The sequence below is a fragment of the Boleophthalmus pectinirostris genome, unplaced genomic scaffold (assembly GCF_026225935.1).
Source record: "Boleophthalmus pectinirostris isolate CB_2022bp ecotype Guang Dong unplaced genomic scaffold, ASM2622593v1 HiC_scaffold_17, whole genome shotgun sequence".
Lineage (NCBI taxonomy): Eukaryota > Metazoa > Chordata > Actinopteri > Gobiiformes > Gobiidae > Boleophthalmus > Boleophthalmus pectinirostris.
In genome coordinates this window covers 6,297,680-6,322,569 of record NW_026571115.1, presented here as the reverse complement: position 1 = coordinate 6,322,569, position 24,890 = coordinate 6,297,680, and the positions used below count along the sequence as shown (strand labels likewise).

General features: G+C 42.3%; 1 protein-coding gene across 1 annotated transcript; it reads left to right on the top strand.

Annotated features, from left to right (window-relative positions):
• On the top strand, positions 1-24,871 carry LOC110167791 (multidrug resistance-associated protein 1-like). The gene is given in 32 exon segments (XM_020933172.2): positions 1-136; positions 590-766; positions 879-1,004; positions 1,391-1,528; positions 2,117-2,242; positions 3,863-3,924; positions 4,012-4,143; positions 5,286-5,537; positions 6,118-6,295; positions 6,429-6,590; positions 6,915-7,007; positions 7,102-7,305; positions 9,912-10,058; positions 10,856-10,943; positions 11,282-11,351; positions 11,937-12,063; positions 12,742-12,918; positions 13,869-14,036; positions 14,154-14,322; positions 14,435-14,483; positions 14,784-14,895; positions 14,970-15,144; positions 15,147-15,176; positions 16,158-16,468; positions 16,620-16,819; positions 17,610-17,736; positions 17,909-18,010; positions 19,042-19,191; positions 20,861-21,019; positions 21,535-21,701; positions 22,579-22,773; positions 23,950-24,871. Coding segments are annotated over 32 exon segments (4,530 nt in total). The 5' UTR covers positions 1-88; the 3' UTR covers positions 24,059-24,871.
• The last annotated feature ends 19 nt before the right edge of the window (positions 24,872-24,890 follow it).

Genomic DNA, 24,890 nt, shown 5'->3' with positions numbered 1-24,890 from the left:
CGGCGCATGCGCAGGAGGCGCCGCAGTGCCAGTCTTACCAAACAAACTTGTTTGAGCTCAGGCTCAGTGCGCGGCTCCGGACACAGCCATGGCCCTGGACAGGCTGTGCAGTCCGAACGGTTCGGATCCTCTATGGGTGAGCCACTGTCATGTCTCCGCTCTTGTAATCCGCAGAATGTTTGTTGTGTTCTGAACGTCCCGAGTGCTCATCTGATAAGACCCAGACATTGTGAGGAGAAACCGGCCGGGACAAAGACCTGTACAAATGCTGGGCTCCGGTGTTATATGGTTTTGACAGGGATGGCACCTGTGTTCATATTACTGTTCTACCAGGTACTTCACAGAGTGAAGTGTGAACATGCGAACCAGAGTGTGACGGAGTGTATTTTCAGCAGATCTGTGTGTAAGCTCTGCACAGGTGGACTGTCTGGTGAATGTATCGCCCTTATTCGACTCTTACATAGACCCATTTTCATTCAGTGTGTCTCTTATGTCTGTCTTCTGACATGCTGCTGTAATGACCTGGCATGGTTAAGAACAACTGGACACCTTTGTTTTTAAATCCCATAAAGATACTTGTGTTGTACAGGACTGGAACCTGACATGGCACACAGAAGAGCCAGAGCTGACCCAGTGCTTCCAGAAGACCGTCCTGGCATGGCTGCCCTGTCTGTACCTCTGGGGATGCACCCCCTTCTACCTCCTCTACCTCCACAGACACAACAATGGCTACATCTGCATGAACCATCTTAATAAAGCCAAAACTGTAAGTTGCTTTGATTATTCTCAAATTCTATTTATTATTCTTAATTTCTATTTATTCACCTTCAGTCAACATGATTTATTTCTAACAGTCCTGTCCCTGCTCTCTGTTACAGGCTGTGTCTCTTGTCCTGTGGATTGTCTGCTGGGCAGATGTCTTTTATTCTTTCTGGGAAAGAAGTCATGGGCTTTTACCCCCACCAGTGCACTTCCTCAGCCCCATGGTGCTGGGCATCAGCATGGTCAGATTCAGTCATTAACTTTAGCATTTCAGCTCACCTCACTACAATCTTACCTGAACGCTGGATCTAGATTCTGTATTGATTCTGTGTAAACATATCAAGAGTTGAAACTGAACTACCATTATAGCCAAAGAAATGCTGAAAAGTAAACATTAAAGTACAGCTAAAGCTCATTCGGTTAAATACCCACAGTCAAGACCTTATTGTCTCTGTATGGAAATCTGTCCTCTGCATTTGACCCATCCTTCAGTGCAGCTAGAGCAAACTGTCAGGAGTCCAGTAAGAGGAATATTGTTGACAGAAGATGTGTCCCTGTCACGTGGTCAGATAGGTGTTAGTGATTTCTAAAGTGCGTAACAGTGGTGCGTGTGCTATGCTGTGTGCAGCTGCTGAGTGCTCTGCTGGTGCAGTACGAGCGCATGAAGGGGGTGCAGTCGTCTGGAGTGCTGCTCATCTTCTGGCTCTTGGCTCTGCTCTGTGCCACTGTGTCCTTCAGGTCCAGGGTTCTTCAGGCTCTGGAGCAGGTACATACACCCACTGACCCTGTACACATGCGTGAGCGCTAGGGCTGAACCATTTGGGAAGAATATCAAATTGCTATTTGTCTGAAAAGGATTATGATTGCAATTAGAATAGTGATTTGTTTTTGTAATATTATTAAATAAAAAATGTGTTGAGGTGAACCGACAAGTTTTTAAGCTGAAATAGATTGGATATTTTGTTGTTTGTTTTATGGTTCTTCAAAATTGCACCATTTACAATTTGGTAATTGAATCCATTCAAATTGTGATTTTGATTAACCTTGCAGCCCTACTGTGAACCATACCAGAATTCAATTACTTCAAAAACAACTGTGAATTACTGCTCGTACTGCAGCATTATTATAACCTTATTAAAGCAAGAATAACTGTATCAAAAAACCTTAAAAGGTTAAATCAAGCAGATGCAAGATATTAAAAAAAGCATATTAGTCAGTATGAAAGGCAGTAGGCGCATCATTGGCGATCATGCAATAGCACTGTCTTCACAGTAATGGTCCCTGACCAGTACCTGTAGTGTCCTTCACATTCCATTGTAGTCCAGTGCCGTGAATGAGCCTGTGTTTTCCTCAGCCCTCTCTAGTGTGTGTTTGGAGGTACACAACCTTCTTCATCTACTACATACTTCTGCTGGTTGCCTTGGTGTTGTCCTGCCTCTCCGACAAGCCTCCGCTCTTCTCCCAGGCCATAAAAGATACGGTAAGCCCAAATACTTACAAGAATCCAGATTTTGATGGCACTGCATGAATATCAATGTATTCATTTACTTGTGGCAAATCTAAGGCAGGAAATCACACGGCATGGTACATAAGTTTTTGTTGTGATTAGTGCTGTCATGCGATTAAAAAATTTTAGAGATTAATTAATTAATTATGATCTGTAATTAATTAATCTAATTAATCTCATTTTAATCTCACCTAAAAATTGCTGAGAAAAGCCTTCAATTTGAGGTAATTTCATTTAAATTCATTATTACATTATTGTGGCAGATCAAAAGACTGATATAGATTTAAAAAAAAGTGACTTTATAAAGTAATTTATTGTTTAACAAATCTCTCCAAATTGGCTGTTGAGCCCAAGTCTCCATGAATAAGAAACTGTTTGCTGTAAAGTAGCAAAGACGAGGAAATCTGAACATAATAACTTTTGTCTACTTAAAGACAATAAAAAGTCCAGTCTTTCCTTAACCATATTAAAAATATTATTGATAGAGAAATGCTTTATATATGAAATCACTGGTTTTAGTCCTTGTTTTAGACCTGCTTTAGTCCTACTTTAGTCCTAGTTTAGTCCTGGAATGGATTAATCCTGGTTTTAGTCCTGGTGTTATTCCTGGTGTTAGTTCTGGTTTAGTCTTGGTTTAGACCTGATTTAGACCTGATTTAGACCTGGTTTTAGTCTTGGTGTTAGTTCTGGTTTAGAGGCGCACAGGACGAAGTGCGGTTTACGCAGCCTACGCGAGAAAACACGATCCACACGCGGTTCACGGGAGCACGTCGGTGTCCGCGCAGTGTCTACGGAAGGAAACGTGGTCCGCGCGTTCTCAGGTTAATGACGATGATGAAGGTGTGTGTTTGTTTGTGTGTTTGTGTTTGTGTTTGTGTGTGTTTGTGTGCGTGTCCCCTCATGTGGCAGGTCACTATAGGACAGTAGTGCAGACATCATGAGCCTATGCAGGTTGTTTTCACCAGTGACATTTAAGTTGTAGGCGATATTATATTTGTTATTTTCTTTTATATTTCACGTCGGGAGAATAATTTCCAAGACACGAATGTGTTTTTACCTGTGCACTGCTGACTCTGTTCTACTGGCTCTTCGACCTCGTCCATTGTGCGACTGACGCCGCCAACGTTAACATGGCGTTTACATCGCTCTTACTGTGCGCGTTTTGTGTGGGTTTCCGGCAATGAGTGGAATTACCGAAATAAAAAAATGTATAAATGTGTTTTTTTTGCGTGTGTGTGTGTGTGTTGTTGTCCCAACAACACATAAAAACAGGTTTTATGATAAAGTAACTCGCATACAGAAACAGTAAAATTAGAGATTAAAAATGAGATTAATGCGATTAAAAAACATAACGCGCTAAATATGACTGTAATTAATTAATCGCAATTAACGCGATAATTTGACACCCCTAGTTGTGATATTTAATACATGGCTCACAATAATATTACAGTGCAACACGACAGTCACACACAATTACCTCTGATATGTCTTAATTTAAAAAAAATCTTTCGTAATTATATTCACACACACTTTACAGACAAAGACATGAGAGTATTTGTCAAAGTGCCTTTGTGACCTCTGTTGCTTGCATAGAATCCCTGTCCTGAGCCTGGAGCCTCATTCCTCTCCAGAATCACCTTCTGGTGGATCAGCAGGTAAAATACTTTTCAATAGCTAAAAAGTAAACATTTTAGTATTAATATTTTTGAAATAATCTAAAATGACTTGTATCCTGAAAATAGAATGATGGTGACTGGATACAAGCGTCCCCTGGTGGAGAGTGACCTGTGGTCTCTGAACCAGGATAACCGCTCCCATCGTGTGGTTCCAGGACTGGTGCAGCACTGGAACAGACAGCGGCAGAAAGTCCAGAGGTCAGTGCTGTGGCATGGAAGAGGGACTTTCAAACTCCTCAGCAGCCAACAGAATGTGCACATGCTGTAAAAGCACTGAGGCAGCACATGAAGGCCGTCTGTCTGTCTCCCACCACCATACTTGTGTGGGAGCTCACGTAGAACACAGGCTGGACTCACAGCTCATGTTAGCATCACAAGCCTCACACACCAGCCAGACACTTTTCATACAGTTTAAAGTGCATATATGAAAGAAAAAAAAAAAATATATATATATATATAGATAGATAGATATAGATATATAGATATATATATAGATATAATGTATAGATATAATATATAGATATAGATATATAGATATAATATATAGATATAGATATATAGATATAGATATAGAGATATAGATATAGAGATATATATAGATATAGATATAGATATAGATATAGAGATATAGATATAGAGATATAATATATAGATATAGATATATAGATATAGACACAGATATAGACACACAGACACAAACAGACACATAGTCACAGACACAGACAGACACACACACAGACAGACACACAGACAGACACACAGACAGACACACACATTTTTGAAGAATTTGTAACTTATGACAAGTCTACTAGTGTCCATGTGTGTTACACAGTACAATGACTTGACTTTTGCTCAGTCAGAAGTTTGGACAAACTTTTTCATTCATGTCCTTCTCTCTTTCCATAATTATTTCTATTGTAGATTCTCACAATGAAGAATGAAGGCATCAAAACTATGAATGAAACCTGTAGAATGTAGCAAACAAAACCCTGCTTTGTACTTTTGGCATTTCTTGACCCTGAGCTGCTGTAAAGTGTAAACTATTACAGGGACTTCATCATAAAGCTCACTGACAAAAGGCCAATGGTTTGCAGCGCTGGCGACAAAACAAAGGGTGGCTACTTTAAATATAAAATAAAATAAAAAAATTGCTAATTTACCAACTTTTCTTTGCTACATAATTCCCTATATGTTGTATTGTATCTTTTGTACATTTGTACATACATGTGCGGAAGACATCAAAGTAGTAAACATAAAGAAAAAATACTATTGAATGAGAAGGTGTGTTCTTACATTTGAGTGATAGAGTAATTGTTGCATAATTTGTGCATTGTGCCCAGACTGTCCTCAAGTTCACGGCTGGATCAACAGACCAAATACATGTATTCTCCAAAGAAAGCTCCACAGAATGAGGTGAAAGGAGTGTGTCCTGTGGATGAGTCTGAGATCCTGATCGTGAAGCCGCCTCCACAGACTAAGGAGCCGTCCCTGCTCTGGGCCTTGTGCCTCTCATTTGGGCCGTACTTCCTCATTTCCTGTCTCTACAAGATCATCCACGACGTGCTCATGTTTGTGGGGCCGGAGATCCTGCGGTGAGGAGGCCAGATAGTATAGCTCAACAAAGTTAAAGAGGGGCTAGCATGCAATTTTTTTTAATTATTATTATTTTTTTTAAGCTTTCTACGAGCTTTCTTTCTACCAACATTGTTCCCTCATCAAAAACATGCCTGAAGAGGTTTTAGATGACATCCATGCACGTTTCATTAATTTAGTGATCTCTCCCAGGCTCTATTTAAACCCTCCTTATGCTTACCTGTAAGATTCTGTTCCACAAGCCTTTGTCACCCAAAACTGTACACAGCAACTTGTCCAAACGTTTGTGATAGTTTCGTTAGCAGGATGCACGCTGATTGTGTTGTGACAGCACTCTGAATAGGAGTGATTTGACTAGTGTGCAGAGCAAAAGGAAGGTAGTGTCAAAAACTAATGTGGATCTTTTTTATTATTATTTTTTTTTTGGCAGGATAGCATAATAAAAGGTTTGGTAACATGTTTATCTAGATATGTTATGTGTTGTAGTTAATACCACCCACTCCCCTCTTTAATCATAATACACAGGCCAACGGTGGTATTTTCAAATGGATTCTAGCTGGTATGTTTGTGTTTGTGCAGGCTCCTGATCAGCTTCATCAACAACTCAAGCAGCCCGTCGTGGCACGGCTTCTTCTACACAGCGTTGTTGTTTGTGTGCACGTGTGTCCAGTCTCTGGTGCTGCAGCAGTACTTCCACGTGTGCCTCGTGTCGGGTATGAGGGTGCGCACTGCCATCATCGGGGCTGTCTACAGGAAGGTAACCCCCGTCTCGCACGCTCTTCAAACCAACTTTGAACATCTGGATATTCATACGTTCATCTTGCCCATATTGCAGCATGCCATTTGCCCATCGATATCTTGTGTGTTTGTGTGTGTGTGTACGTGTACAGGCTCTGGTGATCACGAACGCCGCACGCCGCTCCTCCACAGTGGGGGAGATAGTGAATCTGATGTCTGTGGACGCCCAGCGCTTCATGGACCTTATCACCTACATCAACATGCTCTGGTCTGCTCCTCTACAGGTGGTGCTGGCTCTGTACTTCCTCTGGCAGGTACGCTTCAACAGCTACAGGAAAAGACTCGGCGATATGGCCCCACAGTTTTTGAAATAGTAATTCCCGCCCCTTTATATGTATAAGCACAGTTGGGTCACTTCTTTCTTGCTCGTATGATGTCGAGTCACTGAGGAGACTGTGGCTTCGACTGGTAACCTTAGATCTGCAGATCTGATAGTTTGTTCTTCTTAATGATTGACATTTTTTCTATACCCATCTTTTCAAAGGTTAAATGTTGAATACCACAGCAATGACAGCATATTGAAAAACAATAATCTCGCATAATACGCAGGTGATGTGAGCTCCCTTTCTTCCCTGCAGACCCTGGGGCCCTCTGTGCTGGCTGGTGTGGCTGTCATGCTTCTGATGGTTCCTGTCAATGCCTTCATTGCTATGAAGACCAAAACCTACCAGGTACAGATGAAAACCAGGTCCAGGCCAGCTGGAAACCTGGTAACAGTGTGTTGATACTTGTGATAAGTGTTCATCATGTGCCTATGTGCTGCAGGTGGCTCAGATGAAGAGCAAAGACAACCGCATCAAGTTGATGAACGAGATGCTCAACGGCATCAAGGTGCTGAAGCTGTACGCCTGGGAGCTGGCTTTCCAGGACAAAGTGTCCGAGATTCGCCAGAGCGAGCTCAAGGTGCTCAAGAAGACCGCCTATCTGGGAGCCATGTCCACCTTTACTTGGGTGTGCGCGCCCTTCCTGGTGAGCCACAGCACCTCGCACCCTCAATACAACACATGTGCAGTGGACACAATCAAACAGTGTGCAATCTAACACATCGCTCTTACTGCAGTGGGCAATGGACATCAGGTGTTTTGCTCATGGACACAACAAACCAGAAAGCAGTACAAGATGACTGAATCAATTGCTAAATCAAGACTAAAACTTAAAATACTTGTAGACACAACACCTAAAACTGAAAATGAAAACCCCCTTCCTTCCAATAGACTATGGAATAAATATTTGACATTTGAGGACATTAAGGAGAGGGTGTTTTGCCAAGTCACTGGAGCTTTCTACCATATTATAACTTTGTTCCCTCATCAAAAACATGCGTGAAAAGCTTTTAGATGTTATCCATGCATGTTTGGGCAATTTAGCGCACTCCCAGGCCCTATTCAAACCCTATTTACAGTTAGCTGTAAGATTCTGGGCAATGCTCCACCCACAAGCCTACGTCATTCACGCTCCCACACGACAATTCTCCATAAATATACAAAAACATCATATAAAATTGTACACTACAGCTTGACAAACCTCGTGCAATGTGCAGTAGTTTCAATAGCAGGATGCAATCTGATGTGTTGTGATAGCCATTCTGGCTTGTCAAAGCCTGACCTTGTCAGATCAGAAGTTAAGCAGGGCTGGGCCTGGTTAGTTCTTGGATGGCAGACCTTTGGCAATATCAGGTGCCACAATGGGGTACAAGTGGCAAAATGTAATTTGACCTTTATTTAACCACAATAGTCTCGCTGAGATTAAAAATCTCCTGTCCGTCTGCCCCAGGGCAGCTGTGGTTACAATAGTATCTTACCATTACTGAGTATGGAACGAAGGAATAAGGCTGTAAAGTGCTTTGGGTGTCTTGGCGCTATATAAATCCAATGATTAATGAATGAAGTAATAGGGCTGCATGTAAACCCAGGAACTACGATTGATCAAATCTCAAAGATCCCAATAAAGCATCTGGAGAAGATGGTTCGTACTTGAATATCTGCTGTATGTAACTGCAAAGCTCATTTAGACAGACTGTGAAATGTGATCAGTCTTCACACATCAACACCTTCTATCAAGTGCTTTTGTCTGTGCTTGTTGACAAATTAAATTGTAGGTTTCTGTCTGATAAACCGGCCTTTCAGCATTGTTTTCTCTAAACCGGTTCACCTCTTATGTACAATCGAGACTGTTTGATAATCAGATTTACAAAACGCCAACACGTCTATGTAATCACTCATTTGTCCAAGTATGATCCATAGCAAAAGTAGAATTCAGTTCTGTCGACTGGATAAGACGTTTCGTGCAAGCTGCTTCAGCTGTGGTCAAGACGCTGGTGGATACTGCCTTATATCAGTCTGAAGGGAGGAGCTCATTAATTCCCCTCTCAAACCATTTCTTGTCTTTCAAAAGAGATGGCTTTGAAATGGAGATGTACGACAGACTGTGGTCCTGAGCTGTTCTTTTTACCTGGTCCCCGAAGGGTTGACCAGGTTATGTATTCACCCTGTGTGTGTGTCTGTGTGTGTGTCTGTCCACCCATGATAATTCCGCCATTTATGGACCGAGTGTCACAAAATTTGGTACATGGGTCAATCCCCTGTGCCCGATGCCGCAAAAAAAGTTTGGTGACACACGGGTCAATTGAAAGGTCATGCCATTATAAAGGATCGGCAATTTTGGCAATTTTTGATCTGCGGCCTAAAATATTCACCCAAACATCACACAAGTTGGCACACACATAACCGGGGCACACTGGAGGTTACAGGTTGAAACCAGTCAAGGTCACCAAGGTCAAATATGCGTTTTTGGTCTCAAAATCTCAGAAAACTGATTATCTATTTATAATTCTATGTATTTGAATAGTAAAATATGAATAATCACTAATTATAACAGTTCCTTTCTCTTTCAGTGTTTGCCATTCAAATTCTAATTGGAACCAAAATAATTTCCATTTCTTGTTTTTCTGGTGATACACAACACACTGATCTACAGTCACACAACTAACATACACACAACTCATTAAAATGACAATTTGGTTCCACACTAGTAAACAGACATTCTCATGTGTGACCAATATCACACAAATGTTCATGGGCCTGTACACATACACACATTGTGTTGTGGATATAACGATCATGTCATATGGGCTGGACTCCTCATAAACTGCTTCTGTGCGGATGAACTGACCCAACGATGCCTCATGAGGACCAGGTTGATATCTCTGATTGCACTTGAATTTTTCTCTTGCTATAAAACACCAACAATCTGAATTATTTGGTTATCTGATTATTCATCTGGCCATTTAAATATATAAAATATAATGAAACTCAAACTGAAAATCTTTTTTCCTTTTCTTTAGTGATTGGAAATGCCGTCCTGTTGATGAGATTTCTTTGTGTTGACAGAGCTGTGCTTGTTAGTTTCATTAATTACATAGTCATGAAGTACAGACCAGGTCAGAACATCTGGTGGCCTCCACCTCAATGGTAAACTAGCAGGCTCTTTAGAATGCAGCGTGATTAAATGAATGCAACCTAGAAAAGCTAATCAAATGTAACCCAATCCTTGACATGTATGTTGTTTGTGTGTAGGTGGCGCTGTCCACATTCTGCGTGTATGTGCTGAGTGACGAGCAGAACATCCTGGATGCTCAGAAGGCCTTTGTGTCCCTGGCTCTGTTCAACATCCTCCGCTTTCCCCTCAACATGCTGCCTATGGTCATCAGCAGCATCGTGCAGGTCTGCTCTGTCCTCTTACAACATTCAAACTAATATTTCACTGCTGCTTTTGAGCATGCTGATTTTTACTTTTGGTTCATATGTTTTAATTACATCATTTACAGTGTACACACATTTTTAACCAAAAAGGAATAGACCAATGTAAGGTCTATATATAATATATTATATTATGTTATATTAAATTATATGATATTAAATGATATTAAATTATATTATATTATTTTATATTATATTATATTATAAATATAATTATATTATATATATAATATATCTATAATACTAATAGTTAGCATAGACAAAAGTACAGCTCTCAATTTCATATTTTTGAGACATTTAGAGGTAACTAATTTGAGATTTCAGAAACTTGACCTATCTGTGTCCCCAGATATGAGATAAACATGTTCAAATCAAATATAACTTTTTCTGATGCTGCTTTAGTCTTCATTGCAAAAACATTGGACCTGATATCCCACATAGGTATGTTTATAATTTGGTTGGTTTGATTCTCAAGGTGATTTTTGAATCAGAAATCAGAACTTGCCTCTTGAGTTTCTCATTTGGATTGCCAGTTTCAATGCTGAAATCCTGTTGGTTTAAACATAAGAGAACTCTCAGATCTGTCACTCTCATCTGTTACCTACACCCCAGCACCTGCAGCCAGTCATGAGTCAGTGCTAGTGCAGCCTCTGCTGCTCAGGGAGGGAATTATGGAGCTTTCACATCAGGCTCAGTTGTGACTGTAATAACTTTTGTAAAACTGTTAGACTGCGGGCTAACCCAGTCCTCTCCTCTCTCAGGCCAGTGTGTCCCTCAAGCGTCTGAGGACCTTTCTGTCTCATGAAGAGCTGCAGGAGGACAGTGTGACCCACTCTGCAGCACTCAACTGTGAGGACCCCACCACAGTGCACACATGCGCACACACACACACGCGCGTACATTTGCACACACAAGGGCACACATGTACAGATACACGTGCCCACACCCACGCACACACACCCAAACCCAAACAATTACCTCTTATTCTTTAATAAATATGTACTACCAGTCAGACATTTAGACGTCATCTCAGCCAGTGTTTTCTTTTTTTCTTTTTTACCATTTTACTATAAAACAAAACTATGCATTTGTACACCTTACCCTTCAAAATAATAATTGTGTATTGTGTGCGCAGTTCATCCCTGACACTGCAAAATGGTTTAGTGTTGTGTTCTCTGTTTCCACAGCTCCACACAGCATCTCCATCACTGACGGAGTGTTCAGCTGGTCCAGGACCGAGGAGTCCACTCTGAAAAAGTCAGTTTGTAGCATTCACATATGGAAATATGGAGAATCCAGAGGGCATCAGGGACTTTGCTCAGTTTTACAACAGAGGTCAATATTCTATTCATGATGTGTGATGTCATCAATCACAGCATTGTCTAGTAGTAATGCACCAATCCAGCTTTTTCAGCTCTGATACTGATATCGATACTCTGGCTTTATGTGTCTATCGATAAGCGATATTAACTGAAAAAGTCATGTTATTTCCATCAGAACTGTTAACTTACTACAAAACTGGTGCAATTGTGTTATTTATCCAGCAAGTAAGTGTTGAACATCTTTGTATGAACATTAAGAAGCATTCATCATGGAACCGATACCCAATCCAGCATCCCGGTTCTGTAAGCAAACAATGCAAACATTTGTGAAATGACCTTTTAGATGTTTTGTAAGAGAATACCATATGATCAATAGGGAAATCTTGCTATTTGAATGACCCACAAGTGCCTAATGCCCTTTGCTCCTCTGCCCGGCTCGTGTACGTTCTGCTCGAGCTCTGGTTTGTGACCCTGAATTTCAGTAAAGTATGACTCTATCTGTCTGTCTCTGTGTGGACAGTCTGAATGTGCAGATCCCTGAGGGCGCTCTGGTGGCAGTGGTGGGACTGGTGGGCTCGGGGAAGTCCTCACTGCTATCTGCTCTGCTTGGAGAGATGGACAAGATGGAGGGAACTGTCTCTGTCAAGGTCAGATGAGAATCCACCTGTTGCACAACAACAATGTAAACCAAAAAATGAGTTTAACCAGTCCCATTCAAGTGTGAACTCCCAGCAGCTTTATAATTATATTGTCTACGTCTTCTAAGTGTAAAGAACTCTAAACAAAATTATTAACTCTTTTTTTTTTTTTTACCTTAGCTTAGAGTTTTCTTGCACTATATAACATCCCTGCCTAAAAGCTAATACCTGCACAAGCAGGCTATTATCTTAATCCTCCAGCTATATAATCCTGACCAACAGTCTGAATATGTTCCATTTTAGTCGCGACTGCAGTACTCTCAATGGTGTCTTAGTCTTTGGTGTCCTTTGTCTCTCAAGTATATATTTTGCATACATGGAAAACATGGAATATAAAGTTAATTTTATGAATGATTTTCCTCAAGTCCAATATGAGCCTTGATTTAGTTCTGGGTTTGTCTCAATAAATGAATGCATATGATTTTTTGGTTTTATTATAGCTGAAAATATTGAGTCAAGTATTAAAGTATATTAAATATCACAATAATGGTATTGATATTGCAGTTCTTAAAGTCCTGAATACTGCATAATGTTAGTACCTTTAGACAAGCTATCTGGGGGCCATTTGAAGCAATGGTTCACTGACTCTGTGTGTGTGTGTGTGTGTGTGTGTGTGTGCGCACGCAGGGCTCCGTGGCCTATGTCCCGCAGCAGGCTTGGATCCAGAACTCGACCCTGAAGGAGAACATTGTGTTTGGACAGGAACTGAGTGAGCCCTGGTACCAGCAGGTGGTAGAGGCATGTGCTCTGAAGCCCGACCTGGAGATTCTGCCTGCGGGAGACAGCACCGAGATCGGGGAGAAGGTCCATACTACTCACTGGGAATCATTTTTATTAGAAGAAACATTCTATAATAGGGTTGTCAAAAGTATCGAAAATCAGATGCTAATCTGTACAATAACTAGTATCAAAGCTTGATACTCATTTGTGCAAGTACTGATACTAAAAAAGTCACATTGGCAAAGATAGAAATGAACCTTTCCTGAATGTCTTTAGAATGTATAAAGAAAGTATAAGAGCACATAGACTAGTATACACCCATGGACCACTATGAACCTACCTGGACCACTGAGGGATTGCAGATAGATAAATAAATACTTTATTAATGCTGAAGGAAATACATTTGAGTAGTTATTAGTTCTGGTAGACAAATATAAGGCCACATGTTAAGTACTACCATTTAATGTATGTCTAAAGAAAGAATGTTTTTATCATCATTATAGTATTGGAAGTGGAGTATCGAGCCTGTTTCTTCGTATCAAAATCGAGTTTGAAACTTTAAGTCCATAGAATAGAGTTGTCACGTTCCTATTCTCATCTGAAGCAAGGAGGGCCCCAGCTGATTACCTCTGTGGCACTGAAGGAGGGATCAAATACAGAGGACATATTGTAAAATCCTATTTTAATTACTCATGGGTTATACATATTTTTCTCTAGCTGCAGGGCCTTGTCCATCTAAAATAACTGCATTTAACTGAGATATACTTTATCATACAAAAGAAATATCTATTCAGAAAAGAAATGAAACAGCTGTGTATAGAAACATCCTCCGTAGACTCTTCTTCAGACAGGCCCCTTAGCGCCCACTAGAGGTTACCCTTGTGATATTAAAGGACAGGCCTAATGTAGAGAACAAATGGCAGAAGATTATAGAGTAACAAGTATTAGATAGTTGTTTAGCAGTTGATTAATATCTGTATGGCTGTGACTGAACTGACTCTTGTCTTCCACTGTCTCCCTCTGTGCTGCTGCAGGGGGTGAACCTGTCTGGAGGTCAGAAACAGAGGGTCAGTATGGCCCGGGCCATCTACTGTGACCGCTCCATCTACCTGTTGGACGACCCGCTGTCTGCTGTGGATGCTCATGTGGGCAGGCACATCTTTGAACGGGTCATCGGCCCACAGGGACTGCTCAAAGACAAGGTGTGTGCGTCACAGTTGATCTTAATGTGAGGGTAATACGGACTTTATAATCCGAATGAGAGTTCAGTTGTAATTCTGTGGGGACTAACCCTGTGGAGTGGTTGCCATCCTCTACAGACCCGCGTGCTGGTGACCCATGGCCTGAGCTACCTGCCTCATGCAGACCTGATCCTGGTGATGGGGGAGGGCCAGATCACAGAGAGGGGCTCCTACCAGGAGCTTCTCACCACCAACGGAGCATTTGCTGAGTTCCTGCGCACATATGCTGCTGTGGAGAACAACGATGGTGAGACACTGAGACGCACACCCTAACACTATATATACTGTGTATTTCTCTTAACCAGGATCTCAACAATGTGCTTTAGTGTTTCAGTGCACTTTGTCTTTAATATTTACAGAGCAGGAGACTCCTGCAGCTCATGACAACAGCAGCACAGCTGTGACTGGGTAAGTTCAACAATTATGAACTTAAATCAAAACAGATTAAGTTTTATCAACTTACCAAAGTCTGCATACGAATCAAAGTTTAAACTCCCTTCAACTGTTAAAAGTCCATATGTTGGGTATGTTCTATGATATGAGCTGTTCCATATGTAGCCTGCACATACCTTATAGAAATCTGTTCTGAATACGTTCTAGAAGAGCTTGTATTTTTTTACACTAGTGTAGGTATTATTTTTATCCAAAAACATCAGGCTATTGTGGTTCCTGTTCTGTTTGGTGTGAATTCCTTTTGGTGATTACCAGTGAGAGCAGCCCTCCATCACAGAAGCAGAAGGAGGCAGACAAAGGGACTGAGCGAGAGATGAAGTCTGGAGCAGGCAAACTGACAGAGGCGGATAAAGCCAGCACCGGACAGGTCAGGCTCAACTCCTCAGCACTGCCCCTGCTGCACAGCTCATTGTGCTCATGTGTGTATGTTGTCTCTTTCAGGTCAAACTGTCTGTGTTCTTGTCTTATGCCAAAGCCATTGGAGTGCCCTTGACCATTGTCAGCCTGCTACTCTTCTTCACACATCACTTCCTCTCCCTCTTCTCCAACTACTGGCTCAGCCTGTGGACTGATGACCCTGTGGTGAATGGCACACAGCCCAACAGGAACATGAGGCTGGGGTGTACGGGGCGCTAGGCCTGTCTCAGGGTAAACCAGCACCTCCAGCACCTTCAGCACCTTCTCTGTAACACTGTACTCAGGGCTCAGACTGAAAAGAAACAAGTGACATTCCCATAGCATACAACAATTATTTCTTCATTTCTAATTTTGCTTCTACATTTCTTAACATTACTCAGCACAAAAAGGAATCAGCAGAATGCTCCTGGGAGCCTTTAGTGGCCCTGACCGCTCTGCAGAGAGGACTCTAAGGGCCTCCAGTCCCTCTGACTGTCCATATGTATGTAAGGGTCATATGCTCAAGACTAGGGACATCATTATATTTGTACTACAAATATAATCCACCTCATATTTTGACTGGGGCATGTTGAACAGGAAGATGTTCTACAAAGCCTGAGAAAGCTTTTAATTACTCTTTACTTTTTGAAATTCCGCCTCATTCATGTTGTTAAATGCAGAAACCATTATGATTATGTGGATTCAAAGGTTTGAAGTACCATGACAAAGTGCTACGTGTTTCTCAATAGGCTATAATATTTCAGATGGATTAAAGCATCATAAAACGTGAGACCAGGTGTCGCTTAGGCTATGACTAGGCTGGGAGCTGGGGCTCCACACAGTTGGACACAGATGACCAGGAGCATGTGAAAAACTGTTTTAGACATATTTAATCAGATAATTTAATCAGAGTAGTCTATAGTTGTGCTAATAATTATATAGGTAAAAGTTTAGTAACTTTTAGTTTTTAAGTTTATCTTGGGGGAGCTTTTTCAGGCTGATATATCCATTTCTTCCTCTGAAATCCACCAGATAACAGGAAATTAATCTATTTTGTGCTAAATTTCCTGAGGGGTGAACCCGCAGTCCCCCCTACATAAGAGATTTTTTTCTTTTGAGGTAATGCACCTAAGTACAAATGGAAGGAGCCTGTGTCCCAGTATAGGTATAGGTTTAGGTCTAGTGACGTCCATGCTCAGGACACATGTAAATCTCCCTCCCTGTGTCCCTCAGGAGTGGCGGTGTTCGGGTACTCCCTGTCCATGTCCATAGGGGGCATCCTGGCATCGCGCTGCCTGCACCAGGCCATGCTGTCGGATGTACTGCGCTCGCCCATATCCTTCTTTGAGCGCACGCCCAGTGGCAACCTGGTCAACCGTTTCTCCAAAGAGATCGACACCATCGACACAGTCATTCCCAGCATCCTCAAGATGTTCACAGGCTCCATGTTCAATGTGCTGGGCGCCTGTGTGGTCATCCTGGCAGCCACGCCACTGGTGGCCATCATCATCCCCTTCTTGGGAGCGCTCTACTTCTTTGTGCAGGTGAATGAGCACAAAGAACTTTGTGTATGTACCTTATGTGTGTCCGCGGTGTGCAACCCTGTTTGTGTGTGTGTGTGTGTGTGTGTGTGTGGTGTGTAAATCTGTGTGCTTACATGTGTGTTTGCGGTTTGTAACACTGTGTTCCCCTCAGCGCTTCTACGTGGCTTCATCTCGACAGCTGAAGCGTCTGGAGTCTGTGAGCCGCTCGCCCATCTACACTCACTTTAATGAGACGCTGCTGGGAGCCTCGGTCATCAGGGCTTTTGGAGAGCAGAAACGCTTCATCAAAGAGAGTGACCTGAGGGTGGACTACAATCAGAAGGCCTACTTCCCTAGCATTGTTGCCAACAGGTCAGACAGTCTCTCTTACTCTGCTCTTACTGCACAGGAGTCTTTTTGTCTTTGTAGTGATTCAATCCCATGAACATGTGGTCTGAACTGTTTTATAGGAGCTTGAATCTTGTCCCCATGTTAAATTTTGTGTAGTTTTTTTGATTTGACATAAACCTCAGTACATGTAGTCATTATTTTATCCATCCATCCATTTTCTTGGCCGTGGCTGTGTCGCCGAGGCAGCAGCCGGAGCAGGGAAGCCCAGACTTCCTTCTCCACACACACTTAATCCAGCTCTTTCGGGAGGTTCCTGGGAGTCCTTTCCCCAGCGTGTCTTCCCTGGGGCCTCCTCCCGGTGGGACATGAACAGTCCCCAGGAAGTCATACAGGAGGCATCCAGAACAGCTGCCCTCCCCTCAGCTGCTCAGCTCCACGTGGTGGAGCAGTGACTCTACTCTGAGCTCCTCCATTGTAACTGAGCTCCTCACCCTATCTCTAAGGCGCTTGCCCAGCCACTTTGAGATCTTGTATTGTGACCTCGTACTCGTTCATTACCCAAAACTTATGACTATAAGTGAGGGTAGGAACATAGTAAACTGGTAGATCAAAAGCTTTGCCTTTGGACTCTGCTCCTTCTTCACCACAACAGTCTGATACAGTGACCACATCACAGAAGGTGCAGACGCTGCACCTATCAGCCTGTCAGTTTCACTCCTCATCCTTGCCTCACTTGTGAACAAGTGTCATTATTATAGCCCTCTTTGATACACTTTGAGGTTTTACTACGTGTGTGCACGTGTGTGCGCAGGTGGTTGGCCATTCGCCTGGAGTTTGTGGGGAACTGCATCGTGTCATGTGCAGCACTGTTTGCAGTGATCGCCCGAGAGAGTCTCAGTCCAGGGATCATGGGCCTGTCCATCACCTATGCCCTCCAGGTCAGCACCACTGCACCCTCATCTACAAGTGAAAGAACACAGCCATAACCATGAAGTTAAGATTAGACAAGTACTGACTATGGTTACACTTAAAATCAAGCTCCAGGAAAAATGCATGCAAGTCATTATAATGTTCCCTAAAAGCATGTTAACCCAACATGTATGTGTGCAGCTGACGACCTCTCTGACCTGGCTGGTGCGGATGTCCTCTGAAGTGGAGACCAACATTGTGGCTGTGGAGCGTGTGAGAGAGTACAGCGAAACAGAAAAAGAGGTCTCACTCTGTCACACACTTTCTGACTCACTCTCACACTGTCTTAATCTGGTTTACAGCACATTGATATGTGTCTCACTCTGAACTGAGTTCTACACATAATCAATGTGGGGTGGCTCTCACTCAAAGCATTAAGAAATGCAAACCGTCATGACCATTATTTGAAGCTGCTTGGTTGATGCGTCACCACAGCAGAACAGGCCTGAAAAATCTAACTTTTGTCACTCCACAGAAAAGCACAAACATCTTCCCTGTCCTCAAATGCACATAGCCCTTACCTTCTGCATGTTCTTCACAAACTAAATAGTCTGCATTTCTATTAAACTAGACTGAAGTATGTAAGTTTTTTGTTTTGGTTCATTTGGGCACTTCATCTTTGGCTTCTGGACAAACCTCAAAGCTGTCACGTGATTGGTCCACCCATCCGATTAGCCTTATCCAGTGGACGTACGCCAGGATGGATTCTTGTGAGTTTGTGAAATATCACAAGAATCCATCTTGCTGTGTGAGGTTAACGCTGATTCTCTCTCTCTTTGTCTCACACACTCACACCAGCCCTGTTTTAAAGACATGTTTGTGTACCACTAGGGCTCAAGCTTTATACTAGTTCAGTCTCAATTTGATTCAACCCTGATGTTTGTGCAGATTAACAACACTGTTGCCAGCCAAAGGCACACACTCTTGCCCCCTGCTGGGAGCACCAAGCACTGACCGAGCACTTCCTAGAGAGTGTTACTACTATGTGGCAGATTAGATTTGAGCCCCTTCAGAAAGAAGAGGACTTATGTGCAGAATTACTCAAGAAATCAACTCTAGTTATGTGGGAACATGACTTGATATTTCAGCAGCTCAGTTTAAGCCCTGTCATAGTTTTGACATTTTGATTTGAACACAATTGACCATATTTCACCTAAAACCATCTTACTTTCACTGGCCTGTGTTGGTATAAGACAAAGGTTTCAATTTGGTCAGAATGTATGTGATTCCTATGTGGGACAGCCATTTGATCCTTTCTGTGCTGTCTGCCCCAGGCGGAGTGGACCCTACAGGCCCCGGGGCACCAGCCTGACCCCTGGCCCTCCGCAGGCTGCATCGACATCAAGAACTTTGGACTTCGCTACCGCCATGACCTGGACATGGCCCTGCACAACATCAGCCTGAGCATCAAAGGAGGAGAGAAGGTAAAGACTGTCTCTGTATGTATATAACTACATGAGCAGGACAAAACAGAGGAGGGGAGAAGGTAAAGACTGTCTCTGCCACACAAAACTACATGAGCAGGACAAAACAGTCTCCTTTTGACAGGCTGAAATATAAGCAATTGCCTATTCTAGAAGAGAACTTGAGCTGAGGCCCCGGCTCCACAGCCAGAGCATCGCTTCTCTCTAACAGAACTTCCGGTTCCGGTTTGGGCTTTCTTATGGCTGCAACCATGAATCATGTAATAGTGACTAGTCGACTATATGAAATATGATAATTGTATTTTATCATATCATTTAATGATAATCATTATGTGTATGAAACAGACGTATAACACCTGTTTATAACACAGTTGATGGCATTATTTAATCCAAATATCCCAAAAAATGATGAACAGTTTCTGACCAGTTTTACACCATTTGTTACTATTCTCCATTTAGAAGCATTCAGTGACCATATTTCAACCTTTTATTAAAGTCTCAATGTACAATAGAAATAATAATATTAGTCGCCTACTTAAATCACAAATTGATATCACTGAATACAATACTTTATGCAGTAGACTGGAAAATAATGAAACAGACAACAGACCACGGGGGCTCTGAATGCAGCATATGTTTCAAATTAATTTTTGTTTTGTAAATACATTTCAGTACACATTTTAGGACTATATTCATGATGCTATGTGTGCATTAGCTATTTGACCCTGTCCTGTCTGTAGGTGGGGTCACATTATCAATTCAGATGGAGATATCAGTGAAAGTGGTCTGGTGACCGTGCGCCTCCTTGTTTCTGTGCAAGAGACAGAGCTCTTTGCATTTAGTCTACGTTAAATCAATTAATTTACATGAAATCAGTGGGGGTCTGGTATCAAACTATTGTCACCTTTTACCACTGTCAACTTTATATACTACTTTCTCTTAGGAGTTTCACCCTAGTTGTGGTCCTTGTAGTGAAAGATCCACATAGCAGATACTGGCATAGAATTCTTAGTTATCAAATACTAATGGCAACAGTTAACTGAATTAACTGGATTATCTGGTTTCACCCAGCAATCGTGATAAACAATTGACAAACTGACAATTAACAACAACAAATATACAAAATTAACTTTCAAAGTTTTTAACCATATCAGTTATGTAAACTCAAAAATGCTCTCTTCACATTTTACCTGGATTGTTGCGTCACAGACAAAACTCCAGACTAATTTTGTGCAGTTTTTAAGCCAAATAAACCATCACCAGTCTCATTCTGTGGACAAACTGTGTTCATAACGAATGTAGGCCTTATAAGCAGAGCTTTTACAGAGGATAAGCACTTCGTCTGTTCATGTTACCAGTACTCATTCTCCTTGTTCGCAGCGCAGGGAGCTAAATACCTCACTAGATTTGAAGTGTAGTTATTATAATAATAGTGTATTTTCCAGATGCAGACATTATTTTAAGTTGGAGAATGTGAAATACTTATTGCAGATGTCCAAACACATGTTTAAAAGAGAAATAAGGCAATGACAATATGTAATATGTGTTCTGTAATGATTCATAATTGTATTCTTTCTGATGATGCTTGTGATGCAGAGATTTTCTTGCCATTTCCAAGTTTTTCTTGACACAGGCCTGGCTCACCCCTGTGTTGTGTTGTGTGCTGTAGGTGGGGATTGTGGGCAGGACTGGAGCAGGAAAGTCCTCCCTGACCATGGGGCTGTTCCGCATCATCGAGGCCTCAGAGGGTCAGATCCTCATCGATGGAGTGGACATCTCAGAGCTGGGCCTGCACCAGCTGCGCTCACGGATCACCATCATCCCACAGGTCACTAGAACACTGCACTCTTTACACTTTTATTTACACTTTGTGCCAGTTTTGTTCCATGTGCATAGAGCCAGTAATTTCAGGAGACGTGATCCATAAACCAGGTCAACAAATCTGCAGTTTGACAGTTACATGGCAAAATCCACCTGAGGATTGGGACTTTCCTCCAGCTTAGTATAACTATAAGCATTCTCAAACACTGTGATGTAATGAGAACACAGAATATTTTGTAAATTTCATAAAAACAACTTTGGCAGAGTGGAAGCTCTTTTTATATTTACCCCACCCTCAGCTAGCATACCAACATGGACACAAAAGTCTGTAAACGTTAGATGCAAGCTGTACACAGCAGACTTATTTTGACCTCAATTTTTTATTATATTTGTATGGGCACATTTTGCTCAAATACATAGAACTTAAAGGCCTGGTACCTGATTTTTTTCCAAATCCAGTCTATGGCACTTGCTCCAGTCTCCAGTCCATCTCCAACGTACTTGAGTTTTGTGTTCCCCCAGGACCCAGTGTTGTTCTCGGGTTCTCTGCGCATGAACCTTGACCCCTTCGGCAACTACACGGACGAGGAGGTGTGGAGAGCCCTGGACTTCTCTCACCTCAAGGTGTTCGTGTCAGGACTCACGGGCAAACTGGACTATGAATGTAGTGAAGGAGGGGAGAATCTCAGGTATGCGCAGCACCGCACTCACTCTGGAGGGCCACTCTCACTGGGAAATCACTTTTACAGAGCTTAAAGATGGATCGATTTTTTTTCAGAATATAGCAGAATATAAACCCAAGGACAGAATATACACCATTTCCCATTTAAATGAATTCGATTTTTTTTTCTGGTTCAGCCTTACAATTTCTCACACGCAAATATTTCACCATAGTTTTCATCATATTTTCCAGATCAAAATGGAAGTACTCATGAATAGTAGGTCCAAGTTACTCTTCAATCTCATAGCCCCAAACCAGACCACAGAAAAACAAACACATGTGTCCCATGTCCAATTAAGACGTTATATACTGTTTATCAGTCTATTAAAACTGTGATTTATGTACTATTCTGTTGAGTCAAACTAAAAATAATTTCAAAAGACTAAAGCCAGATAGAAATATGTAGTGCAGAGTGGTGTGAGCAGTGTAAGCAGCTGTCCTGACTGTTTGGGCTCTGTGCTCTGCTGACACATTCCTGGGACTCCTGTTTCCTACTGTACCGTTCCTGCCCCCTCCTCCTCCTCCTCCTGTTCATTTAAACTTAACAGTGGGAAGGGTAGCTGAAGGTTTTACTCATTTAAGAGTTACTTAACTGGTATGTTGTACTGAATGTTGGTACCTGGCAGATGAAAGTTACTGAGTCAAAGTATTTTTTCAACAGTGTATCACATACTCACTTCTGGAAGAACAGATTGGAGTGAGATAATGTGACTGGATTATTTTATTATTATTAAACTAGGAAATTGCATGATAATCACATCAAACATTGACATTTTCTCCACCTGACTGGTTTAAGTCCCTTTGTCTGAAAAGTAAATGTGTGTGATTTGTTGTGCTGTGTGCAGTGTGGGTCAGCGGCAGCTCTTGTGCCTGGCCCGCGCTCTGCTCAGGAAGACCAAGATCCTGGTGCTGGACGAGGCCACGGCGGCTGTGGACATGGAGACGGACAACCTGATCCAGTCGACCATCCGCTCCCAGTTTGAGGAGTGCACAGTGCTGACCATCGCACACCGCCTCAACACCATCATGGACTACACCAGGTGGGAGTGACCGCACACACACACCCACACACACACCCACACACCCGCACACACACACACACACACACAACCACCATCGTGGACTACACCAGGTGGGAGTGACCGCACACACACAACCACACACACAACCACACACACACACACACACACACATGCACACAACCACCATCATGGACTACACCAGGTGGGAGTGACCGCACATAAACTCGCACACGCATACACAAACACACACACACAACCACACGCACACACACACACACAACCACCATCATGGACTACACCAGGTGGGACAGACCGCACACACACAACCCCACACACACACACCCCCACACGCACACACACACACACACAACCACCATCATGGACTACACCAGGTGGGAGTGACCGCACACACACAACCACACACACACACACACACACACACACACACACACACACACATGCACACAACCACCATCATGGACTACACCAGGTGGGAGTGACCGCACATAAACTCGCACACGAATACACAAACACACACACACAACCACACGCACACACACACACACACACACACACACACAACCACCATCATGGACTACACCAGGTGGGAGTGACCGCACACACACACACACACAGACACAGACACACACACAAACACAAACAACCACCATCATAGACTACACCAGGTGGGAGTGACCACACACACACACACAAACACCATCATGGACTACACCAGGTGGGACTGACCGCACACACAGACACACACACACACACACACAAACACACACACAACACACACACAAACACACAAACACACACAAACACCATCATGGACTACACCAGGTGGGAGTGACCACACACACAGACACACACACACAAACACACACACAAACACACAAACACAAACAACCACAATCATGGACTACACCAGGCGGGACTGACCGCACACAACCACCATGTTTAAGGTTATTCAGACAGTAGTAAATATCCAACATGCTGAACATGAGTTTTTAGAGCTGCGACCTGACAAATAGTGGTAACAGAATCATGCTGACTCCCAGACAGAGTGTACCACAAATAAACATTTAGCATTAGTCAGGTCACACCTCTCAGACCTTAGAACCAAATCGGGCAAAACACTGAGCTAAGAATTGTCAGCTTGCATCTGTCATAACGGTGTCCTCTGTTCCGTAGGGTCCTGGTTCTGGATAAGGGTGAGATGGCAGAGTTTGACAGTCCAAGCAACCTGATCGCTCAGAGAGGACTCTTCTACAACATGGCCAAAGACTCCGGGCTGCTCTAAAATGCCCCAAACCATGGCATAATGCTGATTACAAAGAAAAGCTATTTATATTTATGTATTTTGTGGTGTTGATTAGTGAAAATAGTACAATGATAAAAAAGAAGACAAAGACTACTAAGCCCAAATACTGTCCTCTGTGTTTGAGGCCATGATGATGTACTCCCATCATCATGGCCTCATTTACAACAGAACATCGTGGCAGCTTCTCCATATCATCATAATCCAGCTCAATGTTGTTCCAAAATAGTCTGATTAGGTCAGAGCGGATGTGCCCGGAGACGTGATGTCTAATGTCTAGAGACGGGCTACTACTCCGTCCACACCTTTCTTTGGGATGCATCATGTTTGAGTGTTTAAGTGTATCGTATTGGCTGAATTGTCAAAATATGGTTGATTTAATATTTTATTTCTCCATTTGTTTTATGCTTAAAATACATTACTTTTATTATCAAAATGCCTTAATTATGTAGAATTAAAAAACAAATAAATTATGAAATGTAAAATGTTGCAAAATCAGAATTACAATGTTTAAAGTGTTACATATTTTAATCTAGGTCTTTGCTCCAAGGATGCTTATAGGGATAACTCCTTGGTTTGTTGGTCAGTTGTTGCTTTTGTCAGCTGTGCATTTCAGTGTCAAAAAAAAGTGGTGCGCCATGACAGAGTTTTGCACTCCAAGGTTCTTTCTGTTGTACAGAGGAAAGAACTGCTAACTTATTTTGAATGTATACTTTAGGATCTACTGTACATATTCAGGTTTGTACTTTGTAAATTAAATTTCTTTGTAATAAAATATAAAATACCATGCTTTTATTTGGAGTTATTGCTCAAT